Here is an 18,805-nt window from a genome sequence, read left to right on the forward strand (position 1 = left end):
GTAAATAGTATTTCAATTGGTCCTGATTTAGGCGATATATCTGTGTATAGTAAAGATTGCTTTCAATGATTTGTGTATACAAACGTATATATCTTACAAGCAGTTAGCAGTATCTACACAGACAAAAGCGCTTTTTAGAACTTATCGGCATTTGTTTTCAATTTATTGAGCGTTTCTTTTCCTTTAATCGCAAACAATATTTGCACACTGTCTGGGTTTTGTAGTCTGCGAGGAAGTGCAAATGTTAATCGATTATTTTAGCTGCTTATACACATGCTGTTTGGTGCGTTATTTGTGGTTCCACTTCTGGTGATCGTCTGCAGCTACCTCTTGCTGGTCACATCCCTAATCAGACGGCCTGACGGATCCATTCGCATCCAAGGTATATATAAAAAAAACATAGATTATTAGCTGGAACAAAGTTTTTCAGACGTACAAAATACTTAGGGCATTTATGATTTATGATATCTAATACTTGAAATGCTACCCGACACTAATTAAACAGTAACGTGACCATTTCAGATGTGTGATATTTGCTTTGAAGCTCGGGTTTGCTTCAAAGGTTTATCGATTTCTATTATCTCGGAAAGTTTTAAGACATGACACTTATTTAATATGTACCCCTACAGTCTACTAAAGCCAAGTGTTTTCTCATTTACCTTAACAGTATCGTGTTTTATGTAATACGAAAATGTTCTTTTACAACCAAGTACCTAATATATGGTCAAGATGACATACATAATAAACACGTCATATCTCATAGTATTTGTCCGTGTGATTTAAAATGTTGTTTGTTTCTAATAACCCGAACAATCCATTAGTGTTAGCCGACCCTAAACGTTGCTGGTATACCAGGCTGATTTTTAAAATAAGTTTTGATACAAACTGAACATCCCTTTCCTATGTTTGGCCATAATAGAAGAAACAAAAGTACCCTACTTGTTAAAGCCTTACGTCCATAAACAAAAAAGCGGTTCAGCAGTATTTATAAAACGAAGAACAACTTTCTAACGCTGTACAACGAATATATAAACAATTGATTCCGACAGTGTTGGTTATCGTATGATTCAAATAGCACATATTTCAAACAAACCGCTTCTGTATAGACAACTAATGGCTGCAAAACAGAGCAACACTTGTTCACCAAGCATGAGTTCGCTGATTCACAGTGATTAGATATATTGAGTTCTCTTAAACATATCAGCTTCATTCAAAGGTTTCAAATGAGGTCTCTATTTAACACCAAAATGAAAGTATTGAGCATGACTTTTATTATGTGTTTTACTTAAAGGTAATCATACTCATAAAGCAATACTTAATGTAAAAAGCATATACAGTTTAATACTTAACGTATGCATAGCCAATTGATTGGAACACATAATCTTTTATAACGAAACATTCGAATGAGAAAGACAAAGCTAACATTACTGCGAAGAATTTACAAAACATGAGTCCAATTGTTCATGGTCATAAAATCACGGGGCCGGCCAAATGTCGAAGCAGTACAATAAACTGAGCTCATCAGAGCTAAAATGTGTAGATGAAAAAGATGTTTATATATACATTTCAATAAAATGTATTTTGCATTATGTGGCAAATGAGAGAATCCCGTATCTACTATTAATGGTCATGTATTCCGTGAAATACGACTAAACCCTGCATAATTGAAAAGCCTGAAAATCATCTCTTTTTAATATGACGTTTATACAATTTAGTGGTATTTTCATGATGTGACTTCGGTCTAACACGAACTGAGCAATTTTTACACGAAGTCTCCAATAGGGGAGAACACCAACTTCTAAATATTGTATTTGCAGGATCATCCAGCGCACAGGAGTCACGCCCCTTTCCGGGTATTCAACACAAATTTACCAAGGTCCAAAGTGCGGAGCGTTCAGTTAATGTGCGGTATTGTGTCTGGTGAGATTCCATTAATTTGTCTGGACTGAAGCTGCTATTACAAGCGTCAATTCAACATTAAACATAATAAATTACCTTAACAAACATTCGCTGACGTGAGAAAATTAATTTTTTAATAAACGTTAATGTTTTTAACTGTTATTACATGTTTAACTTGATGGTGTTGCCCGGAAATATATTAAACCTATTAAAACAAAACACATGCTTAATAGTAGCGACATTATTCCTGAAGAAGTAATACTAGATTTGTCTGGATTGAAAGCTGCTACTGCAAACGTCACGTTAACATTCAAAATGTTCAATTCCAATTATGAACATTCGATGACGTGCATATTTTAAATTGTAAATACATTTAAATGTATTTAGCTACCATTAAATGGTAAAAGTGATGGTGTTGGCAAGAAATATAGACACATTCTTAATCTTCACGAATTTATTCCTTTAGGTTCAATGATGTATTTTTCATAGAATATAAGTAACTTAATTCCCTGATACCCCTTAACCTGTTTAAAATATTAAAATAACGGAGACGAAGAGTTAAAAAAATCTTTAAAATGCCGTCATTTATTATTATACCACATATAGAATTACTGTTAAAATACGTAATAATAACATACTTTCCTAATACATTTGCATTCAAATTATGACTTCTTGCGAGAAATACTGCTGACATAACGAGATTCGTCCCGGTCTATTTTAGGGTTCCTCATAGCCTGGATCCCGTTCTTCACGGTGGTGTATATGAGTCTATACGCAAACTTCAAACACCCGTCACTTGCGTTTCTCCAGCTTAGCTATTATCTGAATCCATTAGTGAACCCCGCGGCGTTCTTCATCTTCCATCGACTTCGCCTCCAGAGATCGCAACCCAGCGTCTATTCCGGAACAACGGTACTCAGGTCTAGTGGGGAATCAAGGCACGTGCGCTCCTCGACGATGCTCAAGGAGATAAAAGGAAACGACGACAAATCTGCAACCAGTGATCATGGCGCTGAAGAGGAGACGGTATTTTGTGATTCTAGTAAAATAATGATTACTAACGCAAATAATGAGTCCATCTTGATCGACGAGAATGGAATCGATAATGAAAAGTGAACATGAAGCGGTTGATCAATTCGAAGAAAAACTAAATAAAGAAAATGATCGGTGAAGAAGGAATTGTTGCTAAGAGAATGGAAGTTTTCAGTTTTAATAATAGCAGTTAATGTCGAAACGTAATGAGTTTATGAATATGATTGTGTCAAAGGAGGAACGATGTCGTAAACAACGCGGCACAGACATGTTGTTATATTTATAATATTGATTAAAGAAAACAATGTTTGACTGAACATCCTAAAATATTTGAGAACGAATACTTTACGTCCCGATCAACTGTATAATCGTTTTTTTTCTAAATTAAATGGAGATTTTGCATATAGTATAACATAGCATACGCGAGTATTTTGTTCAAAACATGTTATTATTGTTCACATTAAGTATACTATTCTTAAATACAGTGATAATTTTGTTAATGTAAGACGTCGCCCTTTACCCCTTCTTAATAATATTGTGATTTCCGTCGATAATATCGTATTGAAATTTTAACTTGAATGCTAATTAAAAACCCAGATGTGTATTGACGTAGAGTACAATATATTATGTAAAGTTGATACGGGTGTGGAGAGAAATATTCGTTTAAATGAACTTGAGCGGCATATTCTGTCAACATCCTTTAATAACATGAAAACGGTAATGATACACACATCATATGGGCGATCGATATACGTTGGTTTTAACATTCTTTTATAACGGAGATTATGAGACATTTTGCAACCTCTAACTGTAAAATGTAGCGTCTTTGTCATGCAATGTATGTGAAATCATCGTATGAGTACTTCGCAAGCAACTACTTTCATTTTGTTTTAATTTCTAACTATCTTTAAACTATTGTGCTTGTCTGTCACATAAATTACTTGTGATGTAAAACGGGTGTTAACTTTTGCAATGAGACGTATATATTGAATAGTATCGTTAATGCATACAAAATAATATTCTTAATTAATTATTAATTATCAGTATGCTGCATTATATGACTAAGTCAGCAATATTGTCGCTGTGATTACTGGCTCGCTTATATGTCAAAAAGACCAGCATGACTTGAGAAAAAGAAATCCAAAAAGGTAGTTTTAGGAAAAGCATGTGGTAGAACGTTATTTCGATGTAAAGAAAAAGGTCATACTTTACATTTACGTTTCTGAACATCTCAACAGCATCTCATGCAGTTAAAGATTATTTGACTTAATTGATTAATATGGTGGATTTGATAAACTGCAGTTATGACAAAACAGAGTTCAATTCAAAGACAAAACTTCAAGATTGTTAATCGTTCAACAGTGATTATACGGATGCGAGCTCTCAAGCTGTTATAAGTTTATAAGAGAAAGAACAGGAAACACATCATAATGTGCTGTAATTGAGTAATACTTATTTCTCAGGATAATGGTTTAAGATTGTCGTCTCCCATTAAAATATCCATAGGAACATGTATCAGGTAAGCATATTCGACACAAACCAACTTGAGAGCATTACACTGAAACAACCGCATGTTCACATGAAATTGGATTTACGTTAGGTAAAACAATAGAATTTGAATTATTTTAGGCTATTTTACTGACAAATGTAGACAAATGTCTTCATAAGACACAGTGTTTGAAGAAAGTAACATTGTGTGTATTAGTCGGCTACGTTGTGAACAGTATTAAAATGTGCACTTACTATATAAGATAACTTGATTTGTTGCATTTTACTTCCCGTGATTCTCGTGAAATGTATTAACTTCAGTTATGCAAGGCTTACATTTAAAGTGACACATTGTTGGTGTTATAAATGCAGTTAATCATGCACGTGTTCATGTTAGACGTGTTATCTGACTTCACCCTTTGTCGCTTGATAATCCCACCGATTTGATGAACCTATCTCTATAGAATAATTCAATTAATTTGTTGTTGTATTCAGTGAGATAAATATCAAACAACAAATAATCGATCAACCTGGTATGACCTTATTCACTAATTACCTTTATAACAAGGCCATAAAATCCTAAAATATTTTAATTCGTAAATGCAACGATTTTGATCTTTTCGCCAAAACACTTGATGTCATAACCTTATTATGTTTCGGCTTACACACAATCGAAGCAACTGCACAGTATTCAGCTAAAATTTTGTTTTGCATTATAGTATTTTGAACTCGGCAGATATCTACGGTATGTACCCATATACTTGAACGTAATAAACATCTGGTTTAAATTAGACAGTGACACAAAAATATTAATTGTTGTTTATTATGATGCTCTTACAAAACTGCATAGTGGAAAGAATAATTCGATGTAAAAACCAAATACCAACACTATACTACTAAATGATTGTGAATTTGCGTACGTATTCAGCAATATTTTATCCGTCTTAATTTGACAACAAAACGCTTTTCTGAATTAAAAAAATAATAATCAAAGAGTGTTGTTAACAATATTGGATTCATACATTTGACAGTCCAGAACTGAAAATGTACAAATAATCTAAAATATAATTTATGTATGAATTTTTGTTAAATTGTGCTACCTATACGTCTAAGATATTACTTATGTAGACTAAAACGTTCGTTTATACTTACGAATATTAATTGGAAGATTTGTCAAGCTATTTTTCTTATAACACACGTTACATTATAGATAAATATATTTGTATATGCCCGTGTCATCAGGAGATAACAAAAACATACTTTCCATTTCAGGATTGTAGGTGAACAAAAGAGGATAACTTTTGAAAGTCTTAAAATATCTTAGCAAGAAGAACTAATAATATTTATTTCTAATGAACCTCTGTTTATGAGAAAATCCGTTCTGAATGTAATGTTCGTTATAAAAGTAAAACGATTAGTTGTAATAACAATTAACACACGTTGACAATGCTTTGGTTGTGGATTGTGTTTATTTGTAATGAATGAACATTGCACAATTCAGGAAATATAGTATTACAAATTTTACATTAAAGACCGGATAACTTAAAATTATATCCACGTTGAAGTGTTGGTCACTACTGCAATAATTCATACATATTATATGATTAATTATGCGTATATGGGCGATCGCCTATGGGTGAAATTTCTTTCCTTTTTTACGACAGTGATTGATATATGTTTAAGTAAGGCCGATTTCCATGAATACGGACAATTTAAATGTCATAAATTGTTGAAATTTTGTCATTGACATGAACTGTTTATAACTTAGAATATTTTGTTAAGTGTTTTATCGAAGAATAAATTTCCACTACAGCTAACATTTCCATTATTATAAGTCTTACAATTATATGAAGCGTTTTATAACACCACATCATTAAAACACGTTTATTCTCTATATATTCACATTTACATGAATACCACCGAAAATAATACTTAAGTAAGTGTAGTACTTGTCAATCTTGATGATCGGAAATAAATCCGAACGTTTTATGGGATTGTTACGATAAAAAAAAAATTGAAACAGTCATCAAACAAGCTTATCGCATATGAGACAACTTTCGATCGATATACTAGTGCGTCTTGTATTTGATAGTTTTTAATAAAATCCTTTGAGCTTAACTTTGCCTTTAACGACGTGGTGTTTTTACATATGTACTACATAACGAATGAGCGATTGGTTTTTAGTGAACACGTTTAAGTATGCGCATTAATACAATAACTTTTCAAAATGTATACAAAATAAAGAATAACACTAATGTATCCCACTCTGAGGTAAATATATCTTTTGAAATTGCCTGAAAGGAGATCAAGTCCAGTATTTACTCATATTAAAGCACCCCATGTTGTTGAACATTTCATAACAAATAGGTGAACGACCGATCAACTCAAAGTATAATACGTTTTCCTGATTTGGGGTGGTTTTATAGTACTTTGGACCATGAATCTAGGCATAAATATGTGAAGCAAATTATTTCTCAATTATTAAGGAAACTGAAAAAGTACATCGGTATGACATTTCAATTAGTAAACATCCAATAAACTCATCTATCTGTTGGGAAAAGAATTCGCCTTCCGAATTACATATATAGCATTGGACACAAAGAGAATCTGTTCATCGGATGGTGTGAGAGGTTCTTTCTTAGTGCATGTGCGTAAAGTGTCCTCCCTGATTAGGAGTCCGCACAGGTTAATCATTGGCGAAACGTTTCCGCCTTTATTGGATTTTCATTTAAAATAGACTTCATTTAGAATAGACTTCATTTAGAATAGACTTCATTTAGAATAGACTTCCTTTAAACGAAAACTTGTAAAGGCTAATCTGGGACGACAATTTTACGCACATGCATTAAGTCACGTTTTTCAAGAGTGATTCATATTTGGGATCCACTCTTGTTCTCTTGAAGTTGTGTCAAATCCATTTAAATGACTTTCAAACTACGAGCAGTCACACATTATTATCATCGAAGAATTTGTAATACAATTTTATTTAACGCTTTTCGGTAGTTTATAGAAAAATATCAGTGAAATAAACTGATTATTCACTCTTTGAAACAGTGAAAATTAACAGTATTTTTTTGATAATTTAAACTGTTTAACTGTGAAATGACGTAGTTGTTTATGTCATGACGTCATTAATTTAGCATAACACTCCAGTTTAAATACAAAAATAATTATTTTTAAGCATGAAATAAAAAGAAAATTTATTGGATTTGTTGGAAAATCGATTTTAAAAATCAATTTGTTTCACTCGTGGTGGCACCACTCTTGAACATATTATTTTATGTTTACTCGTGAATTAAAATCGATATTCCACCAAATCCAACAAATGTCCTCTGTATAATTTTCGAAAACTTTAAGTCGCTGGTTATTTATTAGGACCTTGTTGAGGGAAAACTGGGCTTGGCGCATGTGCGTTAAGTGTCGTCACAGATTAGCCCCTATATTCACTTAGTGCTGACGCCACTTTCCAATACTACCTTAAGTCCGCCACAACATCAAGATCAGCAAAACAAAAACACAGCGGGCTGTTTTGTTGGTCTTGATCAATACAGACGATTTCATTAGCAGAAAAGACAATGTTTCGTATTGAACCTGCGATTATTTCAATACCGAAACCTTTTTTTCATATAAATGTACGACCAGCTAAATGCAAATAAATGTTACGGGTATTCTCTGTAGCATACTGCGCATGCGTTATTATGTGGCCCTCCTCACTGTGCCGATGCTACAACAGCGTCACCGTGTTATGTGCAATGCCATGTTTGTAGTAAGTAAATTTCTTATTAAGTCGCCATCTGTGAAAAGGGGATTAAATGCATGTGCTTAAAGTATCGTCCTAGATTAGCCTGTTTAGTCCGCACAGGCTAATCAAGGAAGACACTTTCCACCTAAACTTGATTTTGCAAAGCAGATACTTTCTTTAAACGAAAAATATCATAAAAGCGGAAAGTGTCATCCCTGATTAGCCTGTGCAGACTGACGATGATGATGATGATGATGAGGAGGAGGAGGAGGAGGAGAAGGAGGAGGAGGAGGAGGAAGAGGATGATGAGGATGATGATGATGATGATGATGATGATGATGATGATGATGATGATGATGATGATGATGATGATGATGATGATGATGATGATGATGATGATGATGATGATGATGATGATGATGATGATGATGATGATGATGATAATTCTGCTGCTGATGCTGATAATGATGATGATGCCAAAGACACTCCTCTGTAAACGTTTAGGAAACAAACACCGTATAAACCAGAATTGTTGTTTTTCGTTTTGAATTACCCGGTAAATGCAAGTGTTTTTTTTTAAACAAATAACATGACAAATATTATTTCCAGGCTGTTAAAATTTGTCTACGAGTGGTGGCGGATTTAGGCAATCTCACGGTAATTTTTACAAATTTAAGGTTTTTAATATAGCTTTTTATTTAAATCTACCAAATATTCCAAAATATGCCAGCAAATGTATATTGAACCTTACATGATTTATATGAATGTTACCCTTTCAGCGCTGGAACCGAATTAATTTTAAAGGCATTTGTAAACAGTTTGGATCCAGATGAGACGCAACAGAACGTGGCGTCTCATCAGGACCCAAACTGTTTGCTATTCTGATAGTATTTGTTGAAAAAAAAATCGAAGAAAATGCTAATTTTTGAAATTCAGCAGACGACATTTTAGCAGACGACAAATTTCCCAGCATGCAAAGGGTTAATATCAATCGGTTCTCTACTTTTAAAGTATCGGACTAAGGCACTACACCAGTAACTGTTTATTGTCAATCATTCAGGTCAAAATACCAAATCCGTAAAAATGGTAAATGCGCTTTGTTCTTAACCCATTTATGCCTAGTGGACTCCCCCATTCTTCTAAATTGGATCAATTTATTTCCAAAATTAGTGATGTTTAGTATATTTATTTCTATATTTAGAATATTTCGTACAGAAATTCCTTTTAAGCAAACAGCGTAGAACCTGATGAGACGCCGCATCATGCGGCGTCTCATCTGGGTCTACGCTGTTTGCCAAGGCCTTTTTTCTAGACGCTAGGCATAAATGGGTTAAAGAATTATGCCGAGCAGCATTGAATTTCATACAATATATACACAATCATGTCTTTGAACATTGTCTACGATCACACAAGATTATCGTTGGATCAGTTTGACACACAACAAACCTCAGTCGAAGCTAGGACTGGCAGAGGCGTAGTACACGCTTAAGAGTGTAAGACTAGTTTATTTAAGCCTCGTTCTGTAAAAAAAGGGGGGGCTTAATGCATGTGCTTAAACTGTCGTCCTAGATTAGCCTGTAAGTCCGTAATTGCATGGTATTTTTCGTTTGAAGGAAGTCTCTTTTTAGCGAAAATCCAATTAAGCCGGACATTATCGTCGATGAATATCCTGTCCGGACTGGATAGGCTACTTTACGCACATATTTTTTTAGAACGCGGCTCATATATATCCGTGTAATAAACCCATACTTGAGGTTCGAACTAGATCCATACACACCTTGTGACTTATCATCAGTTGAAAACAACTGAAAACCTAATATGTATTTAAATTTAGCCTGATAAGACTCCATTCATCAAAGCTGCATTATACCATGCATATATAGATGTTAAATTGCAAAGAAGTGACCTTGTTAAGTTACCGATAAGGGTAGTAAAGAAGTGAGCACAACCAGTGTGTGCGTGGTCTGCATATTACTACGCGTACACAAGTACGTATGGGTTACAAACGTATTTACATGTACAAGCCAAATTGACGTTAGTAGTGATTGTGTTTGTTCTTTTAAAAATATTCTGAATAGCGGTATTGTTTGCAATAGCATATAGTATATAACTCATTGTCGTACTTATATAAAATACATAAAATTTGATGTATTGGTAAACAACTTCATGTTCACGGATATCACACCGCAATCATGTGAGTCGACAACAGCTAGTTACTAACAGAAGATCAATTAACAGCAGTACTGATGTTATCTTCAGTAGCATATAATGTGTTATATATGAGTCGCCTAGGGCAAACAGTAAACAGTAGGTGCGTCAAGTCCCAGATTAACCTGTGCAGTCCGCACAGGCTAATGATGGACGAAACCTTCCATCGAAAGTGGATTTTCGTCTAGATTTTAAATGAAAAATACCAAAAAAACACGGAAAGCGTCGTCCCTGATTCGCACAGGCTGATTGGGGACGAGGCTTCAAATTTTTTTGGTATTTTTCGTTTAAATGTAGACGGAATAACGTCGCACAGGCTAATTGGGGACGAAACTTTACAAACATGCATTAACCCCCGTTTTCACAGAGCGAGGCTAATATGTTATTATACTTACGGAGTTAAAAAGATCTGAAGGAAATCAGTGACGACTAGAGCCGATGCCATTTCCATACATCGAATAATTTTCGATGTAAAAGATCTTATCTTACTTGGATTCCTGTTTCTGTTCCCAACCTTTCCATAACGTTGGGATTAGGTATACAATTATGTCTAGGTTCATGTGTGACGCGAAGTTTTGAGTCCCATCCAAGCACCCCAGCCGAAGGCAACCCACCCCTCAGCGGACAAAACACCCGTAATACCTGTTACATGGCAAACACACAACCCGACCTACGTTATGGATTCGGTCGATGCTTTTCATATGTTAATGGTAAATAAACCGCACTGCCATATTGTTGTCCTTACATTCAAAAAAGTCACGCTTAAACTTGTGTATTTGGTCACATAAATTACTTCACACGAGGTACAGCATAAATTGCGTAATAATTAAATGAAAAGAAAAGTACGGACAGCGTGTCGGTAATAAATTTTAGTAAAGGAACGACCAAAATAGGAATATGTAATTTAAACGATAACACACGGCAGAGTTTGGCTGGCCAAAGGGAGATAATAGACGTCCTGCCATGCGCTGCATTGCATTATTGTCTTGAACGTGTTAAATCATATAAATACAATATGACAAATATCAAAAGATTTTCAAAACAAAACTAATATGTGTTATATATTAATGTATTTGGTTCCGTCATCAGTTGCCAAACTACATATTTGTTTTATTTAAATACATTACAGAGATCATTGCTTTAAAATCATAAAACATAACGGCATACAATATCTGCGTATTTGGCATTTACGCACTGTTTAAATACAACACACGTCTATATTGTAAATTCTATCCTAGCATTAAACTGCAGCTGCTCATCAATTGTGAATATTACGTGCTGCCATTACGAACTTAAGTTAGCCCTTAACCAATCCGGCAATGTCGTCAACTCACTTTTATTTAACAAACATATAAAGTGCATATTAAAATACTGAGTTAGAATTATTATTTATTGTTATAATGATTCTCATGTATATGCGTTTGTCAATTAAATACGTTGAATCCATTTCTTAAATAAAGGAGTGTTGGTTCGAAATAAGTGATTGTGACACTGTTTTAAAATACATGTAGTATATATTTCAATTTGGCAATTGTGCTCTTTAAAATTATATGCTTTTCGAGAACTTTGTTTGACATAAAGCTACATTGCACAGGAGACAAATGTTAACACTCTGTTTCGTCATATATGTAGTGTTTTCTGTACGCATACATTTGGGATTTCGATTACGCCAGGGTGAACGCTTTGCCAATGAATAACTTCTTTCATTTTTTACAGAACAATGCGTGAAAGAATGAATAGTTTACATCTTAAGGTTAGATGAAGCTGCTAACGTGTGTATTGTATTATTCACTCACACCATTCTGAAAATGGAATTTTCCAGACAGTTCCCCAAGGTCTATTATGTCGTGACATCGTGTATATGCCATGGTCTCTGATGAAGGTCCTAGAGACGTAAAGTGAGACGGCACATGACTGGCATGAATTTAGTGTCTAAATTAAGGACTGTCACACGGCGTCCAATTCAGTGAAATACAATCCGATAGAGCTGTTAGTTTAGTGCGTAAATGGTAATCAAAGGGTTTAACAAGGTTTAAAACGGTTGGCTAGAAAATAATTGTGAGGTTACGCCAAGATGTAAGCGAGTGTTTCTTAACTCTATCAAGTATCCGACAACTTATACCATACTCTTGATTTACTGTTTGATTTCAATAACAATTATATGCGGCTATTGTGTGCATACATGTTTATGCTTTGTTGTGGATCTGGGATGCAGTTCAGCTACCCTTAAAACCAGTTAAAGCCCAAAATTGCTTCGCATTTATCACTGTGAACACAGTTCAGTCATCCTCAAACTAAGATTATATCGCACATGTTTTCCGGTATTATACGGGCAACTTATCACTTGCCTAAAAATGCTATTAAATGTACACAGGAATTTCCCCTCTGGTTATGACTGGTTTCCTAATCTTATACGTACATTATAACAATGAGCATATTCTATATATTAATGAATACAAGTTTAGCGGGCTTTAAGTAAAATCAAACAACAAAGACGGGCCTTATTTAATTACTTCAAATGCAAATATACACTTTGCAAAACGATACAAAGTTTCTATCCGACAATCATAGCGCCTGGTATCTTGGGAACCGTATCTGAAAGATAAAATGTTAGAAAAAACATTATTGTAATACAAAGTCTGGTATGAAATTTGTGTTACCTGTTCTGAACATTGGCGCATTTGGTGTATACATTTTTATTTATTATTGAGTTAATCAATTAAAATAAACAACACGTCCTCTGTAATGGAATCAAGCATTCGTGTTATCAAAGAGATGTATGCCTTATATCGCTCATGATAACCATATAAATTTTATACTAAGCACATTTTACTTAAACATGATAAATGGTAGAATTCTATCCGATAATTCGAGAGATATTGCTAATTGTAAACCGAACATGATTGTACCGTATTCACAGAAACCCGCATGGACTTCGCCGGCATCGTTGCCCAGAATGCCTTGAAAACCACAACGGATATCGTCCCAAGTGCCGTTCTTGTTTGGTACCAGAGCCACACAATCCTCTTCGTTATGGCCGGCAGAGTTGTCCTCGTGGCCGTCCAGCCAGTTCGTGTAGGTCAATGGTTCGCCTGGAATTGAAATAAGTGAGGAAATGTGCTGCGAAAAGCTTTGACAAATCATGAAAACGTATTGTATTCGCATTTGAATCAGTTAATGTCGTTTACGTTATATACCGAACAGTATTGAAATAAGAGACTAACCATGCAAGGAAATGCTTTGAGAAATCCTGACAATGTATGTTACGTCATTCAATACCGCTTAAGGTTATAATTATTGTTGTCCTTTTCAATATTTGATGACTCCTCAAAAGTTGTCATTAATATTTTCACTTGTTGTAGCTATGCGATTCCACTTGTTTATGCTTGTCGATGCAACTAATTATATTTGTTTGGTAAGAAAGTCAGAATATTTATGAATCATCCCTCGTATACCGGTAACAGATCTAAACATTTTGGTCGAAACACGATTTCTACGATATAACAGACCGGAAATGTAAACCATTTAAAGCCGCCAGTTAAAATGTATGTTACGATATGCAGTTACATAAAGAAAAAATATAGTAAACGCGAAATTTATATTTTCATGTATTGCGTGTGTAGAGTTAATCATCACATGCCCGAATCTTAGTTCTATTAATCCCGAAAGAAAGAGCTATTGTCACTGTATGGTAAGATACACCACGGAAAATTATAAGTCCCGGATAATCAGCTCTGATGTTCTAGTAAGCACGAGGATGACGCGCCCCAAAAGATTCACTTCCTATGGGCGTCCATGGTGCTTAATTCGGCACTGGATATTTTTACTGACAAATGCACCGTTTATGGACACTGAACAATGCAGTCCTTCTCAAGGGCATTATTTCGTAAATGGATCAGTTAAAACTTTAACATAATTATTTAAAGGCGCATTTAAAACCATGCATTAGTCCTGTATGACTTGATGAACTTATTTGAATAGCTGAATAGCTCCAGTGCGCATGATTCTTCACTCGGCACGAAACGAAAGGAACAAAAAATGGGAATTGATATATTGAAGAAAGCACAATGGCCATTGGGTTGTGTCAATATCTGGCTATGCATTCGAAACCCTTCATTACTGATGGAAATATTATGCGAACAAGAAGCGATAACTTTATTCCAAAGATTCGGAGAACTTTGACCAAAGGTATGTTCAATGATGCATTAACGAATTGAATCTCATTCTCTCTTTATTTAATCCATGGTCCCCAGTTCAACATTATGTAAATGTATAAAAACCAGAAAATTCGAAACGTACATTAATGTTGAAATTGAACAGCATTAATAACAATATAATACTTTCAAATAAAATATACCTTTTGTAAATGGCATCATACAAAGAATCAAAACTGACCATTGGTCCACTCAAATGTCCCCTCTGTGTTGTGATCATTTAGTCCAATCCACACAGGCCTGGTCTGATTATGGCGCATCATGAAGTTCTGTATGTATGCCTGTTCCTCTGCATTGTTAATACTGGCAAGATGGCCCCCTGCCTCCTGACAGAGTTGTTCCGCATGCGGGTACGTGGCCCTACTTTTAAGGAGCTCATAACAACTGTTGCCATGCTGTGCTACGTCAGTGCCGTATTGCTGGGCGAGGACAAGAAGATGCAGTGGACACATGTGCGAGTCGCCTTGACAAAGGAAAGCGTTGTTTTATTAGTTTTATGCATCACTTAAGAAACTGTGAACTATTTACACCTTTCATCCGTTCATCACAACCGCAGTTTCTGTATTTTGAAGATTTGTGTTTGTGTAAAATAAAGCATAATATTATTACATTTCTAGAAAGCCGAGCGTGCATTTTTTAAAGCTAAAAAAAGTTATGATGTCCGCAGCCTTGTTTTGAATTTGTATACTACATAAGAAAAGAATACACTATGTTTTTAAATATACATTTGTAGTTTATAACCCTGAATCCCTATTTAGGATATAACCTTATAAAATGAACTATGCTCATGTCTATTGCTTCAAATAACGCAGTTGATAATATGTTAAAAGGAAAGCAATGCAACCAATAAAATAATAATAATATCCACTTCATTCAAACGAGTATACTCTTATTTTCGGCACTGTTTTCGGTAACTTCCATTGAGGTTAACATTATCAATATACATTCTCCATCGCCAGATACCCACGACTAATCATAACGTTCCCCCACCCTCACTCAACCCCCGAAAAAAATGGAGCGGAATGCATAGAATGTAGGTACCCAAAGATGGTACGTCGCGTATGTTTCTCTTGAACAAATTGCTCTGTCTACATGGTATATAATAAAATCCCGATGGTAAAAGTCGCACATATTTAACTACCGTCTCCGTTGTCCGTGGTGTTAGGCGTCATGGTTGTTCCTATTTCACTTCCCGACACTGCATCTACAAGATATAGGAAATCTACCGTCGGTGACGAGTGGTCAAAGGCTACATAAAATGTCGACTGATTTTATGTTTTCAAATATCGATTTATGTGTTAAAATAGTAAAACAACGATTTTAAAAGTTACCTGATAATTGAACAACTGTTTTTGGTTTAACCGTTTCGTTTGCAAATGTTTAATAATAGAACTATGTAAAACATACGAATTACCAGCGGCTTTAAAAAACATGCCCTTACCGCCATTACACACCACGTTATAATGGTCAAGTACTAAAAAGTTTACAATTTTAAAGTCTTTATATATATATCCATGTTTTAAATGAACCATATAAGAACCAGTTAAAAACGGTTAATATATTTATGTTTCAAATACAAAGGTTTACATACACTAAAAATACAAAGACATCTGGAATTGTTTTACTTGTGACTGCAAAGTCTACCTTCACCCAAACAAAAGGTTACACTGCACGGGGATAAATCGGCGCACATAAAATGTGTTTTCCCACCATCGGTTTCAAATGGCCTTTTATACAAGAACAAGTTTTTCGTAGTACAAATAAAATGTATTCTCCCAATTGTATAAAGCTCTTATTTAGTTGATCTTTTTGGTACTGCCAATGCCTGAAACCAGTCATATTACTGCATTGAAATTGAGGCGGCGAACGGTATACGGTAGGTAGTTACCGAACTCGCAAATGTAGCCATGTTGGGCGGTGCACACACTGTCATCCCACGTCCCGTTGTAGCCGGGTCTCGTCACTAGAACTACGCAGTCCTCTATATTATGCAGTGAGAGACTCTTCCGGTGTGGGAACCAGTTGGTGTAGGTGACAGGATCCCCTACATGTAAAAACCTAAGGGTCTGAGATGAAGAAGTGAATCGGAATTCTTCCTGTGTTTCAAATCGGAGCACTGAACAAGATTATTTGAATAAACTCCCTCAGACCCAGCAATCTTATATTTATTTTGTCTAACGTTAACATTTCCGCGTTTCCAAAACACCATGTATATATTCGATAATCGCTTCAGTACAAGACATAAATGATGTATATATTTATTTTATAATTAAAAAAAAAAAACACATCAGTATTTCATTTTCTTGTATACTTGTGAGCCGCCAGTTGCCTCATGCAATGTCATGAAACATAAACAACTTTCGAATAAAGTATATACATCTACTTTAATTTATAGCGATATACTCCAAAAACATTTCGTATATAGCAAACATGGATTCAACGATGATCAGTTGACAATTCGCCCGTTTCATTGATAAGGTAACTCTCTCTTTACAAACAATACGTTACGTTTGGTTGAGTAACAGAATCACGACGAAATTATAACAAATGGCACTATGAAAAGACATTGTATAATAATTGCATGTGAAGGTCAAACAACGAACGGCTTTTTCTGTTTTAACTTATTGTTTGTCGATAGATAGCATCGTATTTACGTTCTACAACTTTTTCAGGATGATGAGTAGATATTTGAAAATGTGCCCTGCTGTAGTTTTATGTAATTAATTTTTGCAATTTACAATGAATTGGCTTTAAATATGTAAAATATAGCATGATAATTTTCCGACGATGACACATCGAATAATGCCGAGCGACGATAAGTGTGATTGGCTCCGAGAAGAGATTTAATAAAATGCCTGCACGTGATGAGGATAAGTTATAATTACACAATTTGTTCACAAAATCTTCTTATTTGTACACTTTGTACCTTTTTTAATGATAGATAAGGCTCAACATACCCGAAACCCACTTGAACTGCTCCTCACTGTCTCTGTCATGAAGCCCAATCCAAACGGTCGGACCGTCGAAAGAGGTGATGATCTGGTAGATAAGAGTCTGTTTCTCTTCGGTATCGATGGTCGCCAGGTGGCCGCCTCGTTGCTTGCAATCTGCCTCGGCTATAGCCCAGCTGTGGAATGTCGGGATCATCTCGAAACAAGTGTCTTCTACGGTGAAAAGGACGCCAATTTCAGCTGCTGCTAAGTCGAAGTGCTTCTGTGGGCAGCCATATTGCGCTGAAATGATATGTTTTACACATGATTCCTGGAATGGCAATTGAACCCGGGTCGCCTGGGTGAGAAGCGTGTGTACCAAACAATGCGCTAACCGGGTAGCTCTTAGAACATTCATTAGAAACTTTTATTGAATATGAACCTACTTCCTGGTGGTGGTGTCCCTGCGGTATTTATAACGGGCGTGGTCTCTATCGTGACAGAAGATGACATCATCTCAGTGGCATCAGGCGACGGTATGGCGGATGTTGATGCAGACGAACCATTCAAAATCGCCAATAAAGCCAGCCCGTGGATAAACAATGTCATTTCCATGCCTGTATGTTTTAAATCTAAAACATAACATTCAAAGTTGTTATATAATGACAGAACGGTGAATTATATAATAGTTCTCAAATAAAAATAAAGTTTTTGTTCCTTTTTCGTTAGAAATGATATCATTTGAATAAATGACGGTTGAAATTCAGTACCTAACTTTTGACTTCTTTATTTAAAACAAACACATGATCACTATTTTTCAAATCAAAGAAAGGAAATGTAGATCATTTAATATACTCACTTAAATGTATTTTCACAAGTCGCTGCCTGGTTTATCGTGGCTAAATGAAGGGAATATACTTGAACGACCGCGTTTTGTTCTTAAGATCCAACCATTCTTATCTTTCATTGGACTCCGGTTTGGTACTAATGATCTAGATACTGTGTGTGATGTTAAACGTGGTGTAACGTAAACATGCACCACATTTAGGATCCTTCTTATCACAGATACGTCTTTCTAACAAAAGGTTATATTAAAATCAATCGTCTTCACATCAATTCTGCGGCAGCATTATATTTGTTTGACACGTATGTAATAATATTTTTCAATTCTGACGTAAATATCTCGAAAAAATCGAATTCTCCTAAAATAAGGCAAATGCATATAGTTGTGTTCGCTTTCGTGGAGCAAACACAAATATAGTGTATTTACTTCGCCCCAGGTTAGCCACATA

At 35.1% G+C, this 18,805-nt stretch overlaps 2 protein-coding genes across 2 annotated transcripts; one reads left to right on the forward strand and one right to left on the reverse strand.

Annotated features, from left to right (window-relative positions):
• Positions 1 to 265: 265 nt before the first annotated feature.
• LOC127863899 (uncharacterized) lies at positions 266 to 3,880 on the forward strand. The gene is made up of 3 exons (XM_052403589.1): positions 266 to 382; positions 1,818 to 1,920; positions 2,621 to 3,880. Exons 1-3 carry the CDS (start codon positions 274 to 276, stop codon positions 2,712 to 2,714), a joined length of 306 nt encoding a protein of 101 aa, XP_052259549.1. The 5' UTR covers positions 266 to 273; the 3' UTR covers positions 2,715 to 3,880.
• An 8,980-nt stretch (positions 3,881 to 12,860) lies between these two features.
• On the reverse strand, positions 12,861 to 18,539 carry LOC127863894 (macrophage mannose receptor 1-like). The gene is made up of 8 exons (XM_052403582.1): positions 18,373 to 18,539; positions 17,960 to 18,145; positions 17,541 to 17,816; positions 16,472 to 16,627; positions 15,725 to 15,787; positions 14,765 to 15,046; positions 13,279 to 13,461; positions 12,861 to 12,964 (listed from the first exon to the last, which is right to left on the reverse strand). Exons 2-8 carry the CDS (start codon positions 18,126 to 18,128, stop codon positions 12,924 to 12,926), a joined length of 1,170 nt encoding a protein of 389 aa, XP_052259542.1. The 5' UTR covers positions 18,129 to 18,145; positions 18,373 to 18,539; the 3' UTR covers positions 12,861 to 12,923.
• Between the last annotated feature and the right edge of the window lie 266 nt (positions 18,540 to 18,805).

The sequence above is a fragment of the Dreissena polymorpha genome, unplaced genomic scaffold, assembly GCF_020536995.1.
Source record: "Dreissena polymorpha isolate Duluth1 unplaced genomic scaffold, UMN_Dpol_1.0 chrUn056, whole genome shotgun sequence".
Lineage (NCBI taxonomy): Eukaryota > Metazoa > Mollusca > Bivalvia > Myida > Dreissenidae > Dreissena > Dreissena polymorpha.

Bases quoted from the DNA above. Each gene is read 5' to 3' on its own strand.
- LOC127863894 (XM_052403582.1), bottom strand. From the start codon at position 18,128: ATGGAAATGACATTGTTTATCCACGGGCTGGCTTTATTGGCGATTTTG. The intron at 17,817-17,959 runs GTAGGTTCATAT...ATATCATTTCAG, and splicing joins AGGGACACCACCACCAGGAA to CGCAATATGGCTGCCCACAG. The intron at 15,047-15,724 runs GTAGTTAAATAT...TCCTTTGTCAAG, and splicing joins CACCACGGACAACGGAGACG to GCGACTCGCACATGTGTCCA.
- LOC127863899 (XM_052403589.1), top strand. From the start codon at position 274: ATGCTGTTTGGTGCGTTATTTGTGGTTCCACTTCTGGTGATCGTCTGC. The intron at 383-1,817 runs GTATATATAAAA...TTGTATTTGCAG, and splicing joins CGGATCCATTCGCATCCAAG to GATCATCCAGCGCACAGGAG. The intron at 1,921-2,620 runs GTGAGATTCCAT...GGTCTATTTTAG, and splicing joins AATGTGCGGTATTGTGTCTG to GGTTCCTCATAGCCTGGATC.